Source organism: Triturus cristatus, chromosome 11, assembly GCF_964204655.1.
Source record: "Triturus cristatus chromosome 11, aTriCri1.1, whole genome shotgun sequence".
NCBI lineage: Eukaryota > Metazoa > Chordata > Amphibia > Caudata > Salamandridae > Triturus > Triturus cristatus.
In genome coordinates, this window is record NC_140594.1 from 414153964 (window position 1) to 414176652 (window position 22689).

Consider the following 22689-nt stretch of genomic DNA (forward strand, 5'->3'; position numbering starts at 1 on the left):
CAGCTTCCCGCCTGAAATTGCTTCTACTTCAATAGAAGTCAATGGGGGAAATGCAATCTCCCGATTATTTCTTTAAAGTCTGCCACTTTCATCTTCTAAAATGTTGGCATGTATGCACATATCAGATTTATTTTCTCGTAGGGATGTGAAGACTATTAAGCATCTAACACTTGATCCGCTGGACTGGACTGGCCGTAGCGGGCACCAAGCGTTACCCCGGAGGGCCGCTAGGGTTGGGGTCCGTTTTGGCCCCCTTGGGGCCATTTTTGTTACTGGGGGCCGGCAATATCGGCCCCCTGGAACATAGGGTGACCAACTGGCATTGGTGCAAATTCAGGACGGTGAGTGTAAAAATTCAGGACAAAGGGTCAAAATTCAGGACACAAATTCAGGACAGGAGGTCAAAATTCAGGACAATAGGTAAGTTTTACAGACACATCAGAGGAGGTCGCGCAATAGTATATAAGTAAGCCCAGCCAAATCCAAACATATTCAACCATTTGCAAACCTATCCATCATGTATCCTTCCATCTATCATTTCACTCATCCATCCCTTCATCCATCCTTTCACTCATCTATCCATCCATCCATCCATCCACCCTTTCACCCTATCCATCTGTACACTCATCCATCCACTCTTCTACCCATCCATCCATTCACTCATCCATCCAGCCATTTACCCTTTCACCCATCCAGCCATCCTTTCACTTACTCATCCATCCATCCACCCAGTCACTCATCCTTCCACGCATTCACCCTTTCAGTCATCCATCCATCCTCCCTTTCTCTCTCCATCGACCCTTTCACTTAGCCATACTTCCTTCCATCCACCCACCCATCCATCTACTCATCCACTCATGAATCCATCTATTGACCCTATCACTCATCCATCCTTTCTCTTATCCATTTATCCTTTCACTCCTTCACTCATCTATTCATCCTTTTGTCCATCTACCCTCCTTTTCACTCACTCATCCATCCTTACATCCACCCTTTCACTCATCCGTCCATCCATACACCCTTGCACTTATCAATCCATCCATCATTTCACTCATCCATCCACCCACACACTCACTCATCATCCACCTTTTCACTCATCCATCCTTTCACTCATCAATCCACCCTTTTACCCATCCAGCTACCCTTCCACCCATACATCCAGCTATTTACCTTTTCTCTCATCCATCCTTCCACTCGCTCATCAATCCATCCATCCTCTCTCATTATCCATCTATTCAATCTTTCATTAATCCATTCACCCTTTCACTAATTCATCCAGCCATCCACCCATCCCTTCACTTACTCACTCGCCCACCTTTTCATATTCATTTTGAGCAGAGCCTTTTTGAGAAGAGGCCCATCAAGAACTTCACCCTCACTGCAGGAGCCATTCCAGGACTGGGGCAGAAGCCACCCAGGGCGGAGACAGGATCCACCACAGGGGGGACAGGAGCCATCACAGGTGGGGGGGGGGGGTACAGGAGCCACCACATGGGGGGACAGGAGCCATCACTGGGGGGGGGGCAGGTGCCATCACAGGAGGGAGAACAGGATCCACCAGGGTGGGCACAGGGGTGGGCATGCAGTATTCTAGTGTCATTTTGGTCTCTTCCAGGGTGGGGTAGGGCTCCTCACCCCCTCCTGGACAAGACAACGAGAAGAAAGGCTCTCTTTCCAAAATGTTAGTTTTGCCATCCCCCACTCTGATGTACAGTACTTAAAGGAGATACTCCAAGAGAACTGATTTAACTGATTGTCCTCCATACTTTGTTAATCAGTGTGGGTGCGATTGTGCCATTTCTTTATTTTATTACGTTATAGACTGCATGTTTGAAGAACCGGGGTTTGCTTACAATTTAGTGACAGTAATTAAGCTCTGTGAAGAGAACCACGTGCTGCCTCGGGCCGGTTCTAGGATGTTTGGGGCCCTGGGCAGAAAGGGAATGTGTGAGGCCCCTCTAAATTGCAGAGACATGACGCATTCAGGGCTGTTTGCATCTGAATAGATGCCCCTGCGCCTGAAGCTGCAGCCCCTCCCACTCAGTCACCTTCAAGCACCTCTTAACAGCTCATCAAGGGCTGAAGGTGTGAGGGTCGCCATCCCGCTGTGCTTCTCCAATGCTGCTGGATATCTGAGCTTTGGTGCTGCATTGGAGTCTGTTACACCCGACCTCAACAGCATCGGAGTCAAGAAGGGAGGTGGGTGGAAGCTGTGCCGGCTTTAGGGTGGTGCGACCGGTGCCCGGTTAAAATTACGGACAAATGGCGTCCGTTAAAGAATCCTTCACGGACAACGGACAGACGGCCGAAATTACGGACTGTCCGTGAAATTTACGGACGGTTGGTCACCCTACGTGTAACAAAATCGTCCAAAACCGGCATTAACTAACAGCTCGGATGCACCTCCCTCTCCCCCTCCTGGAGGCCGTCCGAGCAGTTTGCCAGGGCCGGTTTCGCTTCCCAGTCTGGCCCTAGTGATGCGTTGCACTCAGCTGGACTTCAAATGTGCCAGTGGTTTGTAGGCACAAGCGTGGAATGTTCTCAGATTGCAGACATGTCCCCATCAAAACTGTTTCTCCCTCTCTGGCGGCAGAAGAGGAAGTTTACTCCGGGATCCCGCTGGAGTTTCTGAGTGACGTCACAGTTGAGGTGGGCGAGGTTACAAAATAGCAAGGAGATCCGAACCAAGGGTCTGGCTCGGATCGTAGAACCCATTCACAGCTGAGCCCTCAATATTCAAAAACAAAATTCACACATGGAAGCTTTGACATTACTGCACTGATACTTATTAAAAGTCATAGTTTTTAAGTATGAACCATTAGTGAACTAAGAGGTAAGACGGTTGTCATGTAAACCCTGTACATGGCCCAGGTTGTTATACAGCAACATTACAGTCAATCACAATCAAATCAAACACAATAGGTTTTGCATCATTAGCATTATGAACTCACATATTTGAAAGTGCCCTCTTTTTACCGGTATCTGTTTGTATTTCCTTTATATGTAGAGCTTTGTTTTTACTTCTGTGTGCATTTTTATGCAGATTTTATATAGTGCGAACACGAACCAAAGGTAATGGAGTCTATAATTGAGCACCAATTGTACACCACACCAGGGGCCTATTACACATTATCACTGTTTGCACCTGGCGCACCTTTCATAAGGTGCGCCGGGCGCAAACAGTGATACTGTGCCCCATTATGGTGTATGAGCTGCCTCCAGGGCAGCCGCTAACGCGCGGTGCCCTGGGGGCAGCGCATTCATGTGAAAACACGGAGCAACTGCTCAGTGTTTTCACAGTGCAGGTGGCACCCGCCTGCACTTTCAAAGGGGTTTAGAGATCCCCTTGCAGGCGGGTGCAGTCAGTGACTGCACCCGCCTGCAAGGGGATGTCTGGGGGTCCATGGGACCCCCTTTACAGCCTGCAGAGGGCTGCTGTCAGGAGGCGCACTGACAGTATGCCACCTTTCAAATGGCACACTGTCAGTGCACCTCCTGAGGGCTTCTTTGACTCTGCGCACACGTCTGTAATATGGCGCAGGCGCTGAGTCAAAGGAATTCCCTCATTTGCATGGGGCACGCCCCTATGCAATTGAGGGAACACCCTCTGTTGATAGCGCTGGTGCTTTAAGTGTGCCATCGCTACCGGTATTAAGAAAGGGGACGCACAAGCGTCTGTGTCCCCTTCTATAAGAAAAACTAAAACCCGGAGGCACGCAAACGTCCGTTGCGCCCTCAGGGCACGATCTGTAATACGGCCCCAGATCCCATTCATTTTTTAAAGTCACTGGGACATTAAGGGACACTTGTAGGCTCGGCTCGATATGTGCTCGAGGTTCCAACAGGACCTCGAGCTGAGCCAGAGACAGGCTTCAGGCTTGGCTCGGCTTTCAAGTGGCTCACCCACCTCTAGTCACATGCCTTCTTAGAGTTCCCCCAAGCTTCAAAGTTTGCCTAGGTAAAGAGACCTGGCAGCGTGGATACACATGAGGGGCTCCTAATTCAGCCTAAGGCTCCGCTCGTGAACGTTTTCCCCCTCTGTATGCCGCATACAGTGTCAAAGTTCCGAAAATCTCAGCGGAACAGAGGTTTCTCCTTGCTCGCACTCACCAACGTTCAGTTGGCAAGTGTGAGCGAGGAAAATCTTACTCCAGACCGCCTCCTGGCAAGATTTATCAATGCGGGCAGTCGCTACCTCTTGTGCTAAGAAACCTTCCGTTCCTGTTGAGGAAGCTGCTGCGAGAGTAGAATTTCTACTCGAGCTGCAGAAAGAAGCAGCGCCCTCTTGAGATATGTGTGGTGCCATTCGCACTATTAAACAGTGTGGGAGAAACACCTGGTACTAAAAATCAGCGGAAACAGTATGACATAACGAACTCCGCTGCTTGCGGAACTCCGTGTACCATGGCAGAGTTTTTTGGTCTATTCAGAATTCCGCAAACTTCGCCCCGGCCTGCCTATGGCCTACAAATATCTGAGAGATATGATAGACTGAGGGTATCCTCACCACATTCTGCAGCCTTGGTTCCAGCATTTTGTGTTTACTCAGTACTGTTTGTGAAGGGTCTTCAGCATGTACTCATGTATGACCTGCAGACCCTGCAGGGATGCATGCCAAGTTGATAGGCAGGGAGGGAGACCAATGCATCCATGGTGCAGCCCTTAGAATAGCTAGTCACACTAACCTGGCATCACTATGACTACTCCTTTACACACCTCTGACCCTGGAGAGGGGGCTCACCCAGTACTCACATGGCTTGTGTCTCTCAGGGTCCTTTTCATCCACTCTCGGTTTCTCGGTTTTAGGTTTGCTTGGGATGCGGGGTGGCTTTTTTCCCCGGCGACGTGACCCGTCTGATAATGAGATAAAAGTAACAAAGTATGCTCAGTAGCAAGCTTGCATTGACAAGATCTTTTAACACCTGATTCTTGTAAAGATATGTGTGGGGGAAATATAAGCAGGGAATGGACCAACCTAGGCTGTAGAGTCAGGGGTGTGTCTTCGTCAGTGAAATGGGGCTGTGAGCTTCAGATATTCCAACCATTAACACTGGCATTTAATTTTAAATACATTATACAAAGAGGGCACATGAGGAGGGCTTAAAGGGCAATGGAAAGGTAGAGGAATGCAGATTGGTAGGGTTAGTAAGTTAGAGAAAACAGTAGATTTTGTAAAAATAACCAACATTTTTAAGACTTTCAAAACAGTGAGAGGGAAGTGTGTGTGCGTTTTTGTTTGTGTATATGTTAACATTCCGGGTGAAATCCAACAGACACCCAGAGGTCGAACTGCGCAGGATCAGAGGTTCACGATGTGCCCATACTTTTTTAGTTGATAAGAAAACAGTTCCCCTACTTTCTGTGAAAAGAGAACTGTCCCAGGACAGTTGATTCCAGCAGCTGAAATGCTTCAGCTGAAGTGTAAGTCAGGGAGTCTCCTGTGTTGTGAAACCGAGGGAGGGGCAGGCAGCTACACAAGCCTTCTTGCCAGGGTGCCTGCCTGAAAGAAATGTAAATGTACATAACTGGTCAATCTGCAAATGTAAGGAGAGCTTAGCTGCCGGTATTGGCTTTAGTTGATCGAATCAGTTGACGCTTCCTGATGACAAAGATTTATTCTTTTTGAGTGGTGTTGGAAAGGACTTACCAGCTGAGCTGTGAAGTGTGTGCTTGTTAAAGGGGTGCAAAACAGGTCTGTGTGCCGCAGGGGCCTGTGTTAACCCCTAACTATTCTCCACTGCTCCAACCAGGATTCAGTTCTGTGGTCCTCTGGTTACAGGCATGGACCTCTGCAGGGCATTAACTAACATAGGTTTCATAAAGTGCAATCGCGCATTTCCCACTGATGAACTCAACTTGCTTTTATTTTACATTTAAGCTGTGTGTTATTTTATGTGCACATACCTGAAGGTGAAAGACTGAAAAAAGTTACAGGAGATACTGTTTTTTTTGTCACACCTTTGACCCCGCCCCACAGCTATTCGCCCGCCCCGTTCTGTACAGTCTCTTACTTTTTTTAATGCACTTCATCCACTGTAGACACTTCACCACAACCGACTAAAACCACTTGTACCCAAATGTTTATCAGAAAATATATTCATTAGGGGGTGTAACACCAAAACGCCCCCTCCCCTGAAACTACGCACCTATGTTGAGTAAAAGTGCGGTCAGTGATAGAGGCAGGGAGCAATCAAAAGTGTGGGAGACCGGAAGAACTCTGAGGATGGGAAATTGAGCGGGATATGAGAAAATAATAGGAACGTAAATAGTAAAATACTCTTTAAGAAGAAAGAGGGAAATTAAAAGTGAGAGTTAACAAGGAGCCAACAGAAAAAGAGAAAAAGGGACAGTAGCAAAGAGGGTGATGGAGAAAGAAAGAGAAGTGTAAAAATAAAGGCAGCAGCCTTTTACATCTAAGCAGCCAACATCCTCGTATCCATCCAGACCGCCCCAACGCTGCTCTAATTTAGCAAAGAATTGAAGACTCTTTATTGAACACTAAATCAGAGTGCATTAATGTCTACAATTCCACTGCCACTCCTGTCTCTGGTTAATTTTATGCTCGTCTTTGACTAGATTTGCAGAAATACCACATACATGCACACATGCAATAGAAGACAGTAAATAGGAGCAAGAAGATAAAGTGAAGAATGGGATATGGTTGAGAATAACATGTGAAGACAAGGAGTAGAGAAGGGCACAAAAGACAGCAGGAGAGGCAAGAAAGCAGGAAACAGGAAAATAAACCTCAGCTGGGGTTCCAGCCCTCAATTCAGAATACTGCGCTGCAGCACTATTAGACGTTTTACCCCAGTGGGCCCCAGCAATGCTTTCCAATGCAGCCATTGACCAATCCCAGCAACGCTGGGACGACTCAGTATTAATGGAGACCACCAATGGATTCTCATCACTAATGGGCTCATCCACTCTCATACCTGCTCTTCTATCCATTCCAGTGTTTCCAGTGATCACCTCTATTCATAAAACAAGCCACATAAAGATGGTGAATAGCCGTATGTGATGTGTCATCTATTCTCAGCACTCTTCCACAACAGTCTCCGCTTATGCATCCTACCTCTCCTTCAGACTTCCCACACTGTACCCTGTTGGACTCATGTAGGCCAAGCTACAACCAACAACCGTTTAACATGGCGTCCAAGGGCATCCAGCAGCCAGCTGCAAATTGGCGCAATTCATGACCTAGTCTGGTCTGGGAAGTGAACTGCAAACTATACATAAATTGTAGCTGCTTGACATGACAATTCAAATAATTGTGCTCTATTAATCACCAAGTCTCATTAAGCTAAAAATTCATATTCAGTTGAGTTACTTATCTATTTATTTTCCATCCGTGCCACTGAGGGACTACTTCTGGCACAGTAATTGATAGGGAATTGGAGCAAAACAGAAAAAAACAGGAATGTAACAAGAGTCCAAGGACACAAAAGAAAGAGTGATGGTAGGCTAATGAAAGGGTGGGAAAAATGACAAGAGGTGGGAAGGATGATAAGAAAGGCAGGAGAGGGGGGGCGCGGCCTGGCGAGGCAGCATGGCGGACACTGAGAGCGCTCTGTGGAGTCAGGCTTAATCACCTGCCATCACTCTGCCCACGTGCTTCTCTAAACTTTGGCCACTGAACTAGTGGAGCCTGGGACTAGCACAACCCCATCTGTGTAGGGTGTCGCGACACCCTACACAGTGAGGAGGTTTAGGCCACGTGGGCCTGTGGCACGACTGTTGATGCACTGCTGTAAGGGGCCGGGCGAGGTTTGCCACTAGTGTGCGGACCGCTTCCCTGGGAGAGGTGGTGACCGTGGGGTGGCGGCAAAAGAGTTCCAGGGTACGTAGGAGGCCGAGACGCAGATTCAGGTGAGCCTGGGTGGGCACGGCTTCATCCGTGTGTGGTGGCGGGGCTATAGGGGTCACAGGCACAGACGGGTGCCTCATATCGAATCCTAACCATGGGTCTGCTGAGCGGCTGCCAGAGAGCCACAGAGAGAAGTCGAGCTGGGGCTGTGGTCGCGGGTGGCTGCACCCTGAAGAACTTGTGGCAAAGCTGGGTAACAACACCTATCCACACCGGGAGGCGCTGCTGGGTCAGCTGCACCCTGGGAGAAGCAGTGGCCGCGGACGGTGGCAGAAGAGCCCGAGTCCTGAGGAGGTAGGCCCTCTCAGGCAGAACCGGGCATACGATCAGCTACTGCTGCAGTGGGCAGATGGCGGTCAGCCTGCACGCGGCTCTATGTGCAGGCCTAAAGTCACTGAGGACTGAGATTGCTTGGGCCGCCGGGGGCATCCTGGGGTCTTCAGACGCCTGGCCCAGAGCTGGGGCCCGTAAACCAGCCTGCCCAGACTTGGCCAGAAGAGCAGTGCCAGTGATAGGGTGTCCCCTCCATACAGCTCCTGGTGGGTGCGCTGCGGGCTGGAGATCCGGCATGTGAGATCCCATTAGGAGGTCTGCATTGTGTCTGGTCCCTGGGCTGCAGAAGCGGCTGGGCTAGGCCCCTGTGTGGCTTGCGGCCAGGGACTAATCTGTTCCATGTGGCTCAGCTGGCGGCGCACAGACAAAGGTTTGGTGTTGCGGGGTGAAAGGGCGGCCTGTCGAAGCCGTGCTGGAGTGACTACCTGGCTCGCCGTGAGGAGACCGGGGCTCTGACACCGGAGATCTAACTGAACAGGAGGCGCCCTCCTGGAGTCGTCATGATGAAAGATAAGCCTGCACCACGCAAACAAAGCAGAGCACCATGGACCATTACGCAACTGCAGGAATTGTGGGTGGGTGCACTGCAGGTGGCATTCAAGCAATCACATGCTAGATGCTAAGATCGGGCGGTGGGAACAGAAGTCACTACTTTGGCAGGATTACCGGAAGGCGGTGGACCGCATAATGGAAGTGGAGACCAGGGTGTCGACAGTGGAGGATACTATGGCATTGCTTCAACAAAAAGTCAATAAACTAACTGTGGTTACACAAGAGTTGGCCGTGCGAGTGGACGATGCAGAAGGGCATGCTCGTCGCAACAACCTGAGCTTTGCTGGGTTCCCGGAGGGGTGCAAGGGTGCATCAGTGGAGGTGTTCCTGTTGCGATGGCTGCTATCCATCATGCCTGAAGGTTCCCTGTCTCATTGCATCATTTTTGCTGAGCGGGCACACAGGGCTCTCGTGAAGAAGCCAGACCCCAATCGGTAATTGCCAAGTTATTGAATTATTTAGAACAGATATGCCATCCTCAAATTTGCCTTGGGCCAGGGTAAATTGACACACAATTTACATGCTATTATGATATTCCCAGACTATACTAGGATAGTTCAACAACAGTGTTGATCCTTCGTGGTGGCGAAGTGGATACGGTGCAAATTGAATGTTCATTACAAGCTGTTATACCCTGCACATATGAGAGTTATATATAGGTCACTGTCCCTGTTCTTCAATACACCTGAAGCGGCATTTGCATGGGCAGATGAAACAGTGCACCTCTGGCCACATATACCGCCTCTGCTGGAATACGACTCCTCCCAAAGTGACCAACGGAATCGTTCAAAGAAGTCCACATCGAAACGTCTGCATGGCTCCCGCTCTAACTGGTGATCTCAGGCACAGGGCGAAGATCCATGACATGGACACAAGTTTTGGTTGCAGTGCTGGCTCCTGTTGGGTTACAGCTTTGACAAAAATTTATCAAAGGGAGGGAGTGAAGAGGTACTGGGATAGAACCTAACTCCTATATGATACGTAATAAACAAAAGGGGTTCTACCCTATCAAAAAAGTGAGAATTAATAATATTTAATTATTTATAATTTTAAGAGATGGTAAGTAAGGTGAAATTGAGTGATCCATGAGGTGTCACGGAAAGCACTATGTGTTTTTAAAATACCCCTCACACACTATGAATCCCATAGTGTCATGCTTCATCATGGGGGTCTTCCCGTCCCTCTACGGGGCGGGGCGTGCTACTACCTACGAATACGTGGGAGCACTGTTGTTATGAAAAATAGGCTATGTGTGGTGAAGGGATGTGAGTGTTAGGATTATGTGTAAGATATAAAGATTAAAAGGACCCTGGCTAGTAGAAAAAACAATTTTATTCAGTTCTCTAGCTGGGAGCATTAAAAATGGGGAAGAGTGTAGGAAGTGTCAATAGTTCCTGGCTACCTACTGGGTCAACATGTTTCGTAAGCAGTCCCCACTGCTTTACTCATCAGGACCAACAAATAATCCCTATTGCACTCAATAGAATTAGTAATGTGGTTTGTATGCCTATTATTCTGATGCACCAGACCTTTAAAAGTTTTTTAGATCTGTGAACAAGGGTACAATGACCCCAGTGATATAAGACCAAATTGGTATCTGTAAAAAAGAAAGAACAACAATACAAAAGAGTTTATCGCTGTTGGATTTAACACATCACCATACTTCAGGTTCATCTGATTTAGAATTCATTTTGTTTTGTTTTCGTGATATATTTTTCTAAATATATATTTTTCATTCTACATCAACGTGGGTAAGGTAAATTTTACTCATAACCCAATTTTGTAGAAATGGAAAGGAAAAGGTAGTTAGACACAAAAGACAAACTATACATAAAATTACGACAAAATTACAACAAAAAATCGATGTCAGGGGACAACACAAAACATTTAAGTACTTTGCTGTGTAAATTCACTAGCTGCATATATTAAATAGGCGTGATGGCCCACAGTCATTCGCGATATATAAATTCATCATGTACATACTTTAGTTAGGCGTAATGTTCAGGCTTCACGAGCACACACTGGAGGGGAGGGCGCCTGGTTTAGTCACTGCGGGTTGGTAAACATTGTATTAGTTAATGAAAAAGGGGCCGCCGAAAATCGGCGAGCTTGCAGGCACCCTGACCTGATTTAAAGACTTGGCCAAGTCTCAACTTACGATTTTAGGATCATTCCTCGCTTCCATGTACCTCCGTGTTGCTCCGTGGATGTCAACACGGAAGTGTGTATCGATGCTTTTATTGGCAGAAAGCAAGCGGGAAAAAAGGGGTTCAAGCGACTAGAGCGTGAAAGGCTTTGGAAAATGGCTGCCCGGAATGGGCTTGTCGAGGACTCAGTAATTTGCTTCCTGGTTGGTGAGAAAAATGAATAGAAATAAAAGTTTTGAAACATCAGTATTGGTAAAACAGTGGGAGTCCAAAAAGCGGGTCTTTTCTTAGTCCGAAAATTAATAAATTTAATAAAAATGAAATGTTACGAAGTAGATTCATCAATTATTGCCACTAGAACGTAAAAGACTTAGAAATGGCCGCCAGGAACGGATCAGTGAAGTAGTTCATATATCACTTCCTGGTTCGTCACCGAAGGATTTCAAGAAACAATGAGACGTTGTCGTTCTCAAGGGAATATGGGTTCAAGAATGACTTTTCACTTATTATTTCCACCTGGGTTAGTACTCGAGGAAAAAAGGAGGCAGTTGTTGACACATCGTAATCATTGTGACGTATGGCCAAAGTGAGGTAACTCGATCGTGATCGAGTGGGTCATAAGTCATAAATTCGCAGACTATGGCATGGGATGCTTTAGATAAAGGCTGTTCAGGATCAGTCTGTGAAGAAACTGTATATATCATTTCTTTTTTGTCGTTTTCCGTAATAGGTGAAAACAGCATGTGGAATCTGGTCATAATGAAAAAGGAACTGTTTTTGGGATTAGTAAATAAATAGTTATTTAGTTCATAAGTGCCACATATTTTATTTCTTGGTTATTCATGAGCGGTGGACCACCTGTATTACGGCAAAAATCATGTAAAAGTAATAAGCAGAAAATGATTGAAAAATGGCTGAAAAATGAAAATAAAAAATAAAAATAAAAATTAGAAATTAATGAATGAATGAATAGAAATTCTGGAAACTCCAAAGAATGGGAGTGATTAGTTCTATAGCTCAAAGAAAGGTTTACTTTTCGTAGTTACAACTGACTCCACGAAATATCGTCATTTAGGCCTATGATATTGGTCTTTAGGCGGTGTACCCATCTTTGCTCTTTCTCAAGGAGATACTTGTCATTTGGTACTTGTTCAATGACTGACAATGATATGTCTTCTGGTGTGTGGGCAAAATCAATGAAGTGTGCTGCCATTTTTGTGGCACCTCTTTTGCACCTGATGTTGCTTTTATGTTCTCCAATTCTTGTTTTTACGCATCGCGTGGTCATCCCTATATATTCTAGTTGACAGGGACATTTGATAAGATACACAACGTTGTTGCTATTACAGGTGGTGAATTTTCTCTGCTCCCATTTGGTGCCGTCAAGAAAGGTAATACTTATACTCTTGCTGGTAAGAGAGCAGACTTTGCATCTTCCACATGGATGGTGTCCTTGGATTTTTGCCATAGCTGTTGATTGGCCTGTAGATTCATTATTGCTTGGTCTTGTGTGGACCAGCATATCGCGAATACTCTTTCCTCTTCTGTGAGCAAAAAAGGGTTTTTTTGGAGGTTAAGTCCTCCACTATTCAGGATACGCCAATGCTTGTTCACAATTTTGGTAATTCTGTTGGAATTAGTGTTATATGTAGTGATGCAGAACGGCCGATTTTCATTGGGTTTTGGTGTAGCAGGTTCTAGAAGGCTTTCTCTGCAATTGTTGCGCGCTCTTTTATATGCTTTGTCAATGATCCGTTTTGGGTACTGTCTTTTAGCAAGTTTGACTTTAAGATCTTCTGATTGGATTTTGAAATCTTCGACTTCAGTACAATTGCGTCTTAGACGCAAAAATTGTCCATAAGGAAGATTGTCTGGCAAGTGTTTGGGATGAAAACTCTGATATAGTAGAAGACAATGTTTTGCTGTGGATTTAAAGTGGGTCGTAGTCAACAGTCTCCCATCTTTAGATGATATATGCAGATCAAGAAAGGTCAACTCCTTGTTGGAGATTGTACTGGTGAAGTTAAGAAATTCGTCTTGGTAGTTGAGCCAAGTCATGAATCGATTAGCGGTAACCTCATCGCCGTCCCAGATGATCAGTATGTCATCTATGTATCTTTTCCAGATACTGATGTGGTCATGGAAAGGGTTGTTAGGATGTAGAATCTTTGTTGTTTCCAGGTGATGCACATAGAGACCAGCTATACTGGGAGCGAAGGTGCTCCCCATGCTGGTCCCGTGCTTCTGAAGATAGATGGTATCATTGTACTTAAAGAAGTTCTCTCTCAATGCTAGATTGCAGCATTCCATGATGATGTTTCTAGGTGTTTGATACGCCCAATCAGTATCAAAGAGGACTTCCTCAATGATGTTTAGAGTCTCTGTATGCGGTAGACTGGTATACAGACTTTCAACATCACAACTTATTAGCAGTTGATGTTTGGGGTCAAAAGGAAGATCTTCTAATAGCACTAGAACGTCTTTGGTGTCTCTCAGGTACGTTGATGTTTTTTGAACCATGGGTCTCAGATATGCATCTGCAAATTTTGAAACTGGTTCTAGGATAGAACCTATACCAGATACGATAGGACGACCCGGAGTATCTTTTAGTTTTTTATGTATTTTTGGGAGGGTGTATAGATAAGGTGTTCTAGGTGACTCTTGAATAAGGAAGTCTCCTTCTTTTTTCGTTATCCATCCATGAGCAAGTGCTTCTTCTACCATGCTCATAATCTTTATTTTCACCCTTTCTGTTGGATCATGATCCAGGATTTTGTAATTTCTAGGATCTTGGAGTAGACGTTTACATTCGTTGTCATACTGCTCTTTTGATTGTATAACTATGGCCCCTCCTTTGTCAGCAGGTTTTATTACCAGGTTCTGATTGCCATTAAGTTCTCGTATCGCTTGTTTTTCATTTTTAGTTATGTTCTGAAAAACCTGATTGTTGGTTGGATGGAGGTTCTCCAAATCTTTCATTACAGCCTTCTCAAAGGTGAGCAGCTCTATGGGAAGAGTAATATCCGGTGGTATGAAGGTAAATTTTAGTTTTAAACCAGTGTCCCCCTCTTGTGTTTCTCTTGGTTCTTTGTCTTTGAAAAAGACTTGTAGTTTCAGTCTCCTCATAAATTCTTGTATTTCTTTACATAGCAAGAAACTATCCATATTTGCTGTAGGCACAAAACCTAGTCCTTTTTCCAGGACTGAAACCTGTGCTGCTGTTAATGGTTCATCAGTAAGATTTACTACCAGGTTCATTTCTTGCTTGTTGATGCCTTCGTCATGCTCCTGGTTGATACTTTCGCTTGTTCTTCTTCTTTCTTTGAGCTATAGAACTAATCACTCCCATTTTTTGGAGTTTCCAGAATTTCTATTCATTCATTCATTAATTTCTAATTTTTATTTTATTTTTTATTTTCATTTTTCAGCCATTTTTCAATCATTTTCTGCTTATTACTTTTAAATGATTTTTGCCGTAATACAGGTGGTCCACCGTTCATGAATAACCAAGAAATAAAATATGTGGCACTTCTGAACTAAATAACTATTTATTTACTAATCCCAAAAACAGTTCCTTTTTCATTATGACCAGATTCCACATGCTGTTTTCACCTATTACGGAAAACGACAAAAAAGAAATGATATATACAGTTTCTTCACAGACTGATCCTGAACAGCCTTTATCTAAAGCATCCCATGCCATAGTCTGCGAATTTATGACTTATGACCCACTCGATCACAATCGAGTTACATCACTTTGGCCATACGTCACAATGATTACGATGTGTCAACAACTGCCTCCTTTTTTCCTCGAGTACTAACCCAGGTGGAAATAATAAGTGAAAAGTCATTCTTGAACCCATATTCCCTTGAGAACGACAACGTTTCATTGTTTCTTGAAATCCTTCGGTGACGAACCAGGAAGTGATATATGAACTACTTCACTGATCCGTTCCTGGCGGCCATTTCTAAGTCTTTTACGTTCTAGTGGCAATAATTGGTGAATCTACTTCGTAACATTGTTCCATTTCATTTTTATTAAATTCATTAATTTTCGGACTAAGAAAAGACCCGCTTTTTGGACTCCCACTGTTTTACCAATAATGATGTTTCAAAACTTTTATTTCTATTCATTTTTCTCACCAACCAGGAAGCAAATTACTGAGTCCTCGACAAGCCCATTCCGGGCGGCCATTTTCCAAAGCCTTTCACGCTCTAGTCGCTTGACCCCCTTTTTTCCCGCTTGCTTTCTGCCAATAAAAGCATCGATACACACTTCCTTGTTGACATCCACGGAGCAACACAGAGGTACATGGAAGCGAGGAATGATCCTAAAATCGTAAGTTGATACTTGGCCAAGTCTTTAAATCAGGTCAGGGTGCCTGCAAGCTCGCCGATTTTCGGCGGCCCCTTTTTCATTAACTAATACAATGTTTACCATCCCGCAGTGACTAAACCAGGCGCCCTCCCCTCCAGTGTGTGCTCGTGAAGCCTGAACATTACGCCTAACTAAAGTATGTACATGATGAATTTATATATCGCGAATGACTGTGGGCCATCACGCCTATTTAATATATGCAGCTAGTGAATTTACACAGCAAAGTACTTAAATGTTTTGTGTTGTCCCCTGACATCGATTTTTTGTTGTAATTTTGTCGTAATTTTATGTATAGTTTGTCTTTTGTGTCTAACTACCTTTTCCTTTCCATTTCTACAAAATTGGGTTATGAGTAAAATTTACCTTACCCACGTTGATATAGAATGAAAAATATATATTTAGAAAAATATATCACGAAAACAAAACAAAATGAATTCTAAATCAGATGAACCTGAAGTATGGTGAAGTGTTAAATCCAACAGCGATAAACTCTTTTGTATTGTTGTTCTTTCTTTTTTACAGATACCAATTTGGTCTTATATCACTGGGGTCATTGTACCCTTGTTCACAGATCTAAAAAACTTTTAAAGGTCTGGTGCATCAGAATAATAGGCATACAAACCACATTACTAATTCTATTGAGTGCAATAGGGATTATTTGTTGGTCCTGATGAGTAAAGCAGTGGGGACTGCCTACGAAACATGTTGACCCAGTAGGTAGCCACGAACTTGTGACACTTCCTACACTCTTCCCCATTTTTAACGCTCCCAGCTAGAGAACTGAATAAAATTGTTTTTTCTACTAGCCAGGGTCCTTTTAATCTTTATATCTTACACATAATCCTAACACTCACATCCCTTCACCACACATAGCCTATTTTTCATAACAACAGTTCTCCCACGTATTCGTAGGTAGTAGCACGCCCCGCCCCGTAGAGGGACGGGAAGACCCCATGATGAAGCATGACACTATGGGATTCATAGTGTGTGAGGGGTATTTTAAAAACACATAGTGCTTTCCGTGACACCTCATGGATCACTCAATTTCACCTTACTTACCATCACTTAAAATTATAAATAATTAAATATTATTAATTCTCACTTTTTTGATAGGGTTACAGCTTTGGCCTCTGGCCTACGTGTTCGGACCATGAATCTGAACTAGTTTTTTTCATGGGACTTCCAGGCCTGACTGCCCCCCGGGAAGTGTGTTCCTGAAGCTTCCAGAGACCCATGATTAAGTTTGGGGATCCATTGGCATGGGGTCCCTGTACACTCCTGTTGGGGTCCTGGTGGTACACCCGCCGCGACAGATACTTCTTGTTTGCTGAGGTTTTGGAGTGGATGGTGGCGGGGGTTACGTAGGCTATTGGGATTTGTTGTTGTGTTTTAACCTGGCACAGACACAGAAATACTATGACCCTTGTCCCAGTCTGGCTCCACATGGTTTCCTCCTTGAGCATTGATGGCCGCACATACATCTGAGGATCATTCCAGGAGGTCCAAGTCATGACATGGAATGCTAGGGGTATCCTTGACAAAGTTAAACATGGGGCAATCTGCTAGCACGGTTTGGGTTTGCTCAGATTTTCCACTCAGGGTTTGTTCGTGGCTCACAGGGCACATCGATTGTTATTCACCGCAGGGTTCCCCATAGGCCTCCTAGAGAGTGGACAGATTCGGACAGGAGGTACACCCTGGTGACAGGGATGTTGCATGGGGGGCTGCTGACTTTGGGCAGTGTCTACACCCCCCTCCCTGCCTTGGGTCAGGCATTTGTCAACAGGCTTCTGTGACTTTGGGGGAACTGCTGGATGGATTATCTATGGTGGGTGGGGACTGGAACAATGTGATGGTGGCAGGGGAGGACAGATGGTGTGTGACCGGGCTCATCCAGGGCTCCGGTGACTCTAAGCCTTGCCTCCTGACATCCTCTTTGGGGTTGACAGATGCGTGGAGGGCCTACCACCCAGCGGAGCCTGGCTATACCTTTTTCTCTCCGGTCCATGGGTCCCTCTCCAGGTTACCTGATTCTTCCTGGCCCATATGTCCAAAGGGTCTCGGTGGTCACTATTTTGCCACGAGGGTTGTTTGAATCATGCTCCTGTGATCCTCACATTTCATATTGGTGCCCATGGGTCCCCATTTGGGTGGCGTATGTCACTGTGGCATCTGTGTAACCCATCGTACAGGCCCGCACTTCACCGGTCAGTCACCGAATACCTTTTCTTTAATATTGACATGGCACCCTCCAAGGGGCTTTTATGGGAGGCTCTGAAGCCCACATTGTGGGGGAATTACATTAGTTTTTGCAAAGAGGAGCGGCGGCGTAGCACCTAAAAAGTGGTGGAGTTGGAGGCTCAGCTGCAGGCCTTAGAAGATGAGGTCAGGGAGGATGGTGGGGCACTGGTCAGGCGCGGTTGCTCTTTTCTCAGCAACAACTGCAGCAACTGTTTTTAGATGAGGCCCGGATGGTGGCAGGCAATGCAGAATTGGCTATACCAGTGGGACGACAAGTCTAGTAAGATGCTACACCGCTTGTGTCAGGTCGCACAGACATCTGCGCCAGTGCTGCACGATGCTGAGGGTGGGCTACGGTCCAGCCCTCGGGAGGTGGCTCAGGCCTTTGCGGAGTATTACGAACCATTCTATGCTCAGCAAGAAGTCCTAACCTGTGACCAAATTGTTGATTTTGTACGTACAATGCCTCCCTGATCTGTATTAGATGCGATGCATAAACAGCTTGATGAACCAATCACTGTGGACGGGAGCATTAGCGAGTCTTCGCCCGGGCTGGATTCCAGGACCTAACGGGTACCCATGTGAGTTTTTGAAGGCAAACATGCCCCAGATGGGGACGCTCCTGCTGAGGTCGCTGCAGGAGGCTTCTGACATGTCAGTCCTTCCGCCTGATTGGTGACATGCGGAAATTGTGGCCTGCCATAATCCGGGTCGTCCCTCTGAGGAACCGTCGTTGTACCGGCCGATCTCGCTATTGAAGATAGAAGTTAAATTATTAGGCACGGTATTGGCTGATCGCCTTCTCCAGCTTATGTCTGATCTGGTTCACCCAGATCAGGCCGGTTTTGTGCCACAACGGCCCACTCACCATAATATTAGACAGATCCACAATACACTGGCGAAGGCATCAAGCCTGGGGAGGCCAGCGGCCATCTTATTAGTTGACATAGACAAAGCCTTTAATTCAACTAGCTGGGAGTACTTATTTATTCTTCTGCAGGCCCTTAACCTAGGCCCACAGTTCCTCGCATATATCCGCTTGTTATGCACGGATTTTTCAGCAAAATTTCGCCTGGCGGGTGTAGTGTCTGATCTATTCCCCATAGACAGAGGCACTAGACAGGGGTGTCCGTTGTCCCCCCTGTTATTTGGGCTTGCTGCAGAGCTACTCGCTACGTTGGTGAAGCGTGACCCCCTGGTGTACGGTTTTGATTGGTCTGCCGAGATATCCGAAAGTATAGCACTATACGCGGTTGATGTCCTGTTTTTTCTTACTGACCCGGCATTTTCTGGCCCACGGCTACTGCAGATCTTGCAAGTTTTTGGTGAGACCTCGGAGCTCTACATGAACCTGACGAAGTCGACACTTTTTCTGGTCTGCGTGCCCAGGTAAGAACGGCATGGGTGTCATAACTGACTCAGGCTGTTGATTGCTTCCAATATTTGGGGGTCTATATCTCCCCGGACCCGGCTATCTCTTGGCAGCATAATATTGGTCCTCTGTCATCGCAGGTCCGAGAAGAAGTGAAAGTGTGGATCCCCTTGCCCTTGTCGCTGCTAGGTTGGTTGGCATTTTAAAGCTGGTTTCTCTGCAGCAACCGATGTATCGGCTTCAGAATCACCCATACAATATCCCATATTCATGGTTCTGGCAAATAAATGCTGTCCTTAATCATTTCCTGTGGGAGGTGGCACGATTTGCGTGGCTCTCTTCACCTGAGTTCAGTCCACCTTTTGCAGGGAAATAGCCGCAGCAGATTTATATTCCTATTATGGTCCTTCTGACCTCCTTAACATCAACGAGTGGTGGTATAGTGGCCATGCAGATCCTGCATATGCAGTGGAGAAATGGGCGAGGGGCAACTGGTCGATTCTGGACTTTCTTTATAGTCATGCGGTGATGGAGCACTTGCCCTCGGCAGCCAGGGTGGTCATTCAAATATGGCGACAGACTGTTAGACGAGCAGGCTGATGGGGTAGATTGACCGGGGGACCATCTTGTGGCATGGGGCTTTTCTGCATCAAGTGGCTGCACTGTCGGGGTTCTGGGAATGGGACCTCAATGGTCTGTCCACTTTGGGGGATGTTATGAGGGGAACAGTGCTGATATCCCTCCAACAATTACAAGATTAATACCAGCTTCACCGTAGCCAATTCTACAAGTATTGGCAGTTCCGACATACTTTATTACTCCATGTATTCGGGACATCGAGTATTTGCTGGAGTTCAACCCACTAGAGGGTAGACTGCTGACCGCTTGAAGGGGGAGTGAATTAAGGATGCGTCAGTTGAGGGAGTGGAATGTTAAAGTGGTGGGCTGGATGAAGGGATACCTTAGAAGGCAGTCAGGGGAAATGACAAGGTTAAACAGCTGAGTAGGAGTGTGGGGCTATTAGCAGTACACAGCGTTACATAACACTATTCATGCCTCCCACAATCTGTGAAACCCCAGCATTTGAAACCCATCCGTTTTTTTTGCTTTTCCACCCAAAAGGAAGTACATTACTGGGGCAAATATACTGGGAGGCTGGGAAACTAAAGGAGGCAGAGCCATATGAATGATGTCACACCCCATGTAAAAGAAAAGCAGCTAAGACCACATTCAGGAGGCAAAGCTACACAGTGATAGGATCACACACTCACAGTCATCATAGTCCTCGTGCTCCAGCTCCTCATTGTAGTCCTGCGTCGGCGGCTCTTCGGGCTTCGCTATAGGTAGAAAAACAGAAAGGTCTCCATTAGTGAAGTCGCGTTTTATTCAAGACTTCATTTCCATTCTGTGCTCACAATCCTCCATTTAAAGGAAGCACTCGCGCACTGATAACAAAGAACTTTTTTATTCAACATAAAATATCAAAGCATGCCAATAAAATAATTCAAGACCCTAATTCTATGCTGTGCTCACAATCCCCCTTTAAAAGAAGCACTCGCTGATTTTTATTCAACATTATGTCAAAGCACCCCACAAACTCATCATGTCTGGCCACCTCCCTATTCTGGTCTGTCCCTTAATCTCCATTTTGATGCGCTTCATTGACCCCATTACCTGCCTAATAGGACTCTGCATGGAGCTGCTCATCAAAGAAGGTGATTAATCTAGACACAAGCGTTGTTGTTTATGTCTATGCCAAAAGAAAGGCCTGGAGCACCAGAAGACCACATGGAAAACTGAACGAGCCACAGAACCTGCCAGAGGCTGTCGAGGGAGATGAATAACCAAAGAGAAGGAGACACTAAAGAAGTTGCAGTGTGGTGAGACACCATTAGTATATCATCTAGTAATTGATACCGAATCTATCACAACCATAGAATAGTGTGTCTCTCTGAGCCTGTCAAAGTCCAAACTGAAGAAACTACTAATGAGGAACCACATGTAAGCTTATATAGAGGTCGGATAACTGTAACCTGCTTGAGGTCTTGTAGAAATGTAAGAAAGCAAAAAGTCCACCTCACCCTGCATAGAACATTGTAACACCAACAACCAGCCAAAGTCGGATTAGAATTTAATGCCGAGTTTGTAGGAAGTTAGCGTGCCTATAACCTACTCTACATGCACATGCAGAGTAGGTTATAAACACGCTATATGTAAATCAGTCTTGACCCGAATCCAATTGGAACAGTTCAGCCTGAACTCCTAAGCCAGGTACTCCCTGAACCGGAACACAAGCAGCCCAGGACTGGTTTTGCCCTAGTTATGGGTGCATCAGCGGGTACACTGTAACACAGTGTGTATGGGACCCGTGTCTGGGCATACGTGTACCACTTAGGGCAGCACACTAAAGTATACAACAAAAGTGCTGAATGGAATGCTTGAATTAATCTCAACCACTGATAATTACTTGGGCCGCATCCCAATCCATCGTTATATTGCACACAATGTCACCTCAGTTTGGACCCAGCTATGTGCACATCAGTCTTGAACTTGCTTCAATTAGAACATCCCACACTGAACTGCCAAGCCAGGTCCTCGCTGAAATGGAACACAAGCAACCCTGGACCGGTTTCACCCTAGTTATGGGTTCATCAGCCATGTACAGCTTGGTTCCAGTGACACTGTGTGCACAGGACCCATGACTGGGCATACCTGGTCCACTGAGGGATACACACTAAAGTTTACAAAAAAGTGACGAATGGAATACTTGAATAAATCTCCGCCACTGTTAATTACTCTGGGTCGCATCCCAATCTATAGTTATTTTGCACACCATGCCACCTCAGTTTGTACCCAGCTATATGAAAATCCGTTTTTACCCTGCTTCAATCGGAACAGTCTAGCTTGAACTGTCAAGCCAGGTCCTCCCCGAACTGGAACGCAAGCAACCCAGGACTAGTAGTGCGCTTGTCTGCCAGGTCCAGCTTTGTTCCAGTGACACAGTATGAACAGGACCCACGTCTGGGAATACCCGTACGACTTAGGGCAGCACACTAAATTATACAACAAAAGTGGGAATGGACATTAAGTGAAATGAGTATGCTTAGACTGTGTCACTGGAACCAAGCTGTTCCTGGTTGATGAGCTCATAAAAGGGTGAAACAGGTCCTAGGTTATCTAGTTCTGTGTATGATGTGTTTGAGTAGCAGTAATGAGGTGCTGAGGTGTCTGGGTGGTTGGTGGAAGGAGATGCACTGTTCAGGTAGGCAGGGACTGAGTTGTTTGGTGTCTTGAATGTGTGTGGAAGGAGTGTGAATTGAGTGCGTGTGCATATCGTGAGCCAGTGTAGTTCCTTGAGGTGTAGTGTTATGTGAGTTCTGTGTGAGAGGTTGAGGAGGATTCAGCCTGCCAAGTTCTGGATGGTTTGTAGTCTTCTAGTGAGTTGCTTGGTGATCCTGGTGTAGACGGTGCTCCCAAAGTCCATCTTGCTGGTGACTGGGGCATTAGCGGCAGTTTTTCTAGCGTTGCTTGGGAGCTATTTGAAGATCTTCCTCAGCATCTTCAGTGTCTGGAAGCGGGATGCAGTGACGGCGTTGATTTGTGGGGTCATGTCCAGTATGCTGTTGATGATTATTTTGAGGTTCTTGGTGTGGGTTCTGAGTTTGGATGTGGGTCCGAGTGTGGACAGCCACCAGTTGGAGTCCCATTGTGAGGTGTTCTTGGTGTTGTTCCATAGTAATGAATTCACTAGGGAACTTTTAGGACGAAATCCTGTCGCTCCATACAGGTGCTGTTTCAG

General features: G+C 45.9%; 1 protein-coding gene across 3 annotated transcripts in view; it reads right to left on the minus strand.

The window, feature by feature from the left end:
* The window catches only part of AEBP1 (AE binding protein 1), a 319836-nt gene that overhangs the window by 167138 nt on the left and 130009 nt on the right, over window positions 1–22689 (minus strand). For all 3 annotated transcript variants that reach the window (XM_085636122.1, XM_085636121.1, XM_085636123.1), the window contains 2 exons: window positions 20162–20227; window positions 4753–4854 (listed from right to left, as the gene is read on the minus strand). In XM_085636122.1, the coding sequence (XP_085492248.1) occupies window positions 4753–4854; window positions 20162–20227 (168 nt within the window). The remainder of the gene's footprint in view (window positions 1–4752; window positions 4855–20161; window positions 20228–22689) is intronic.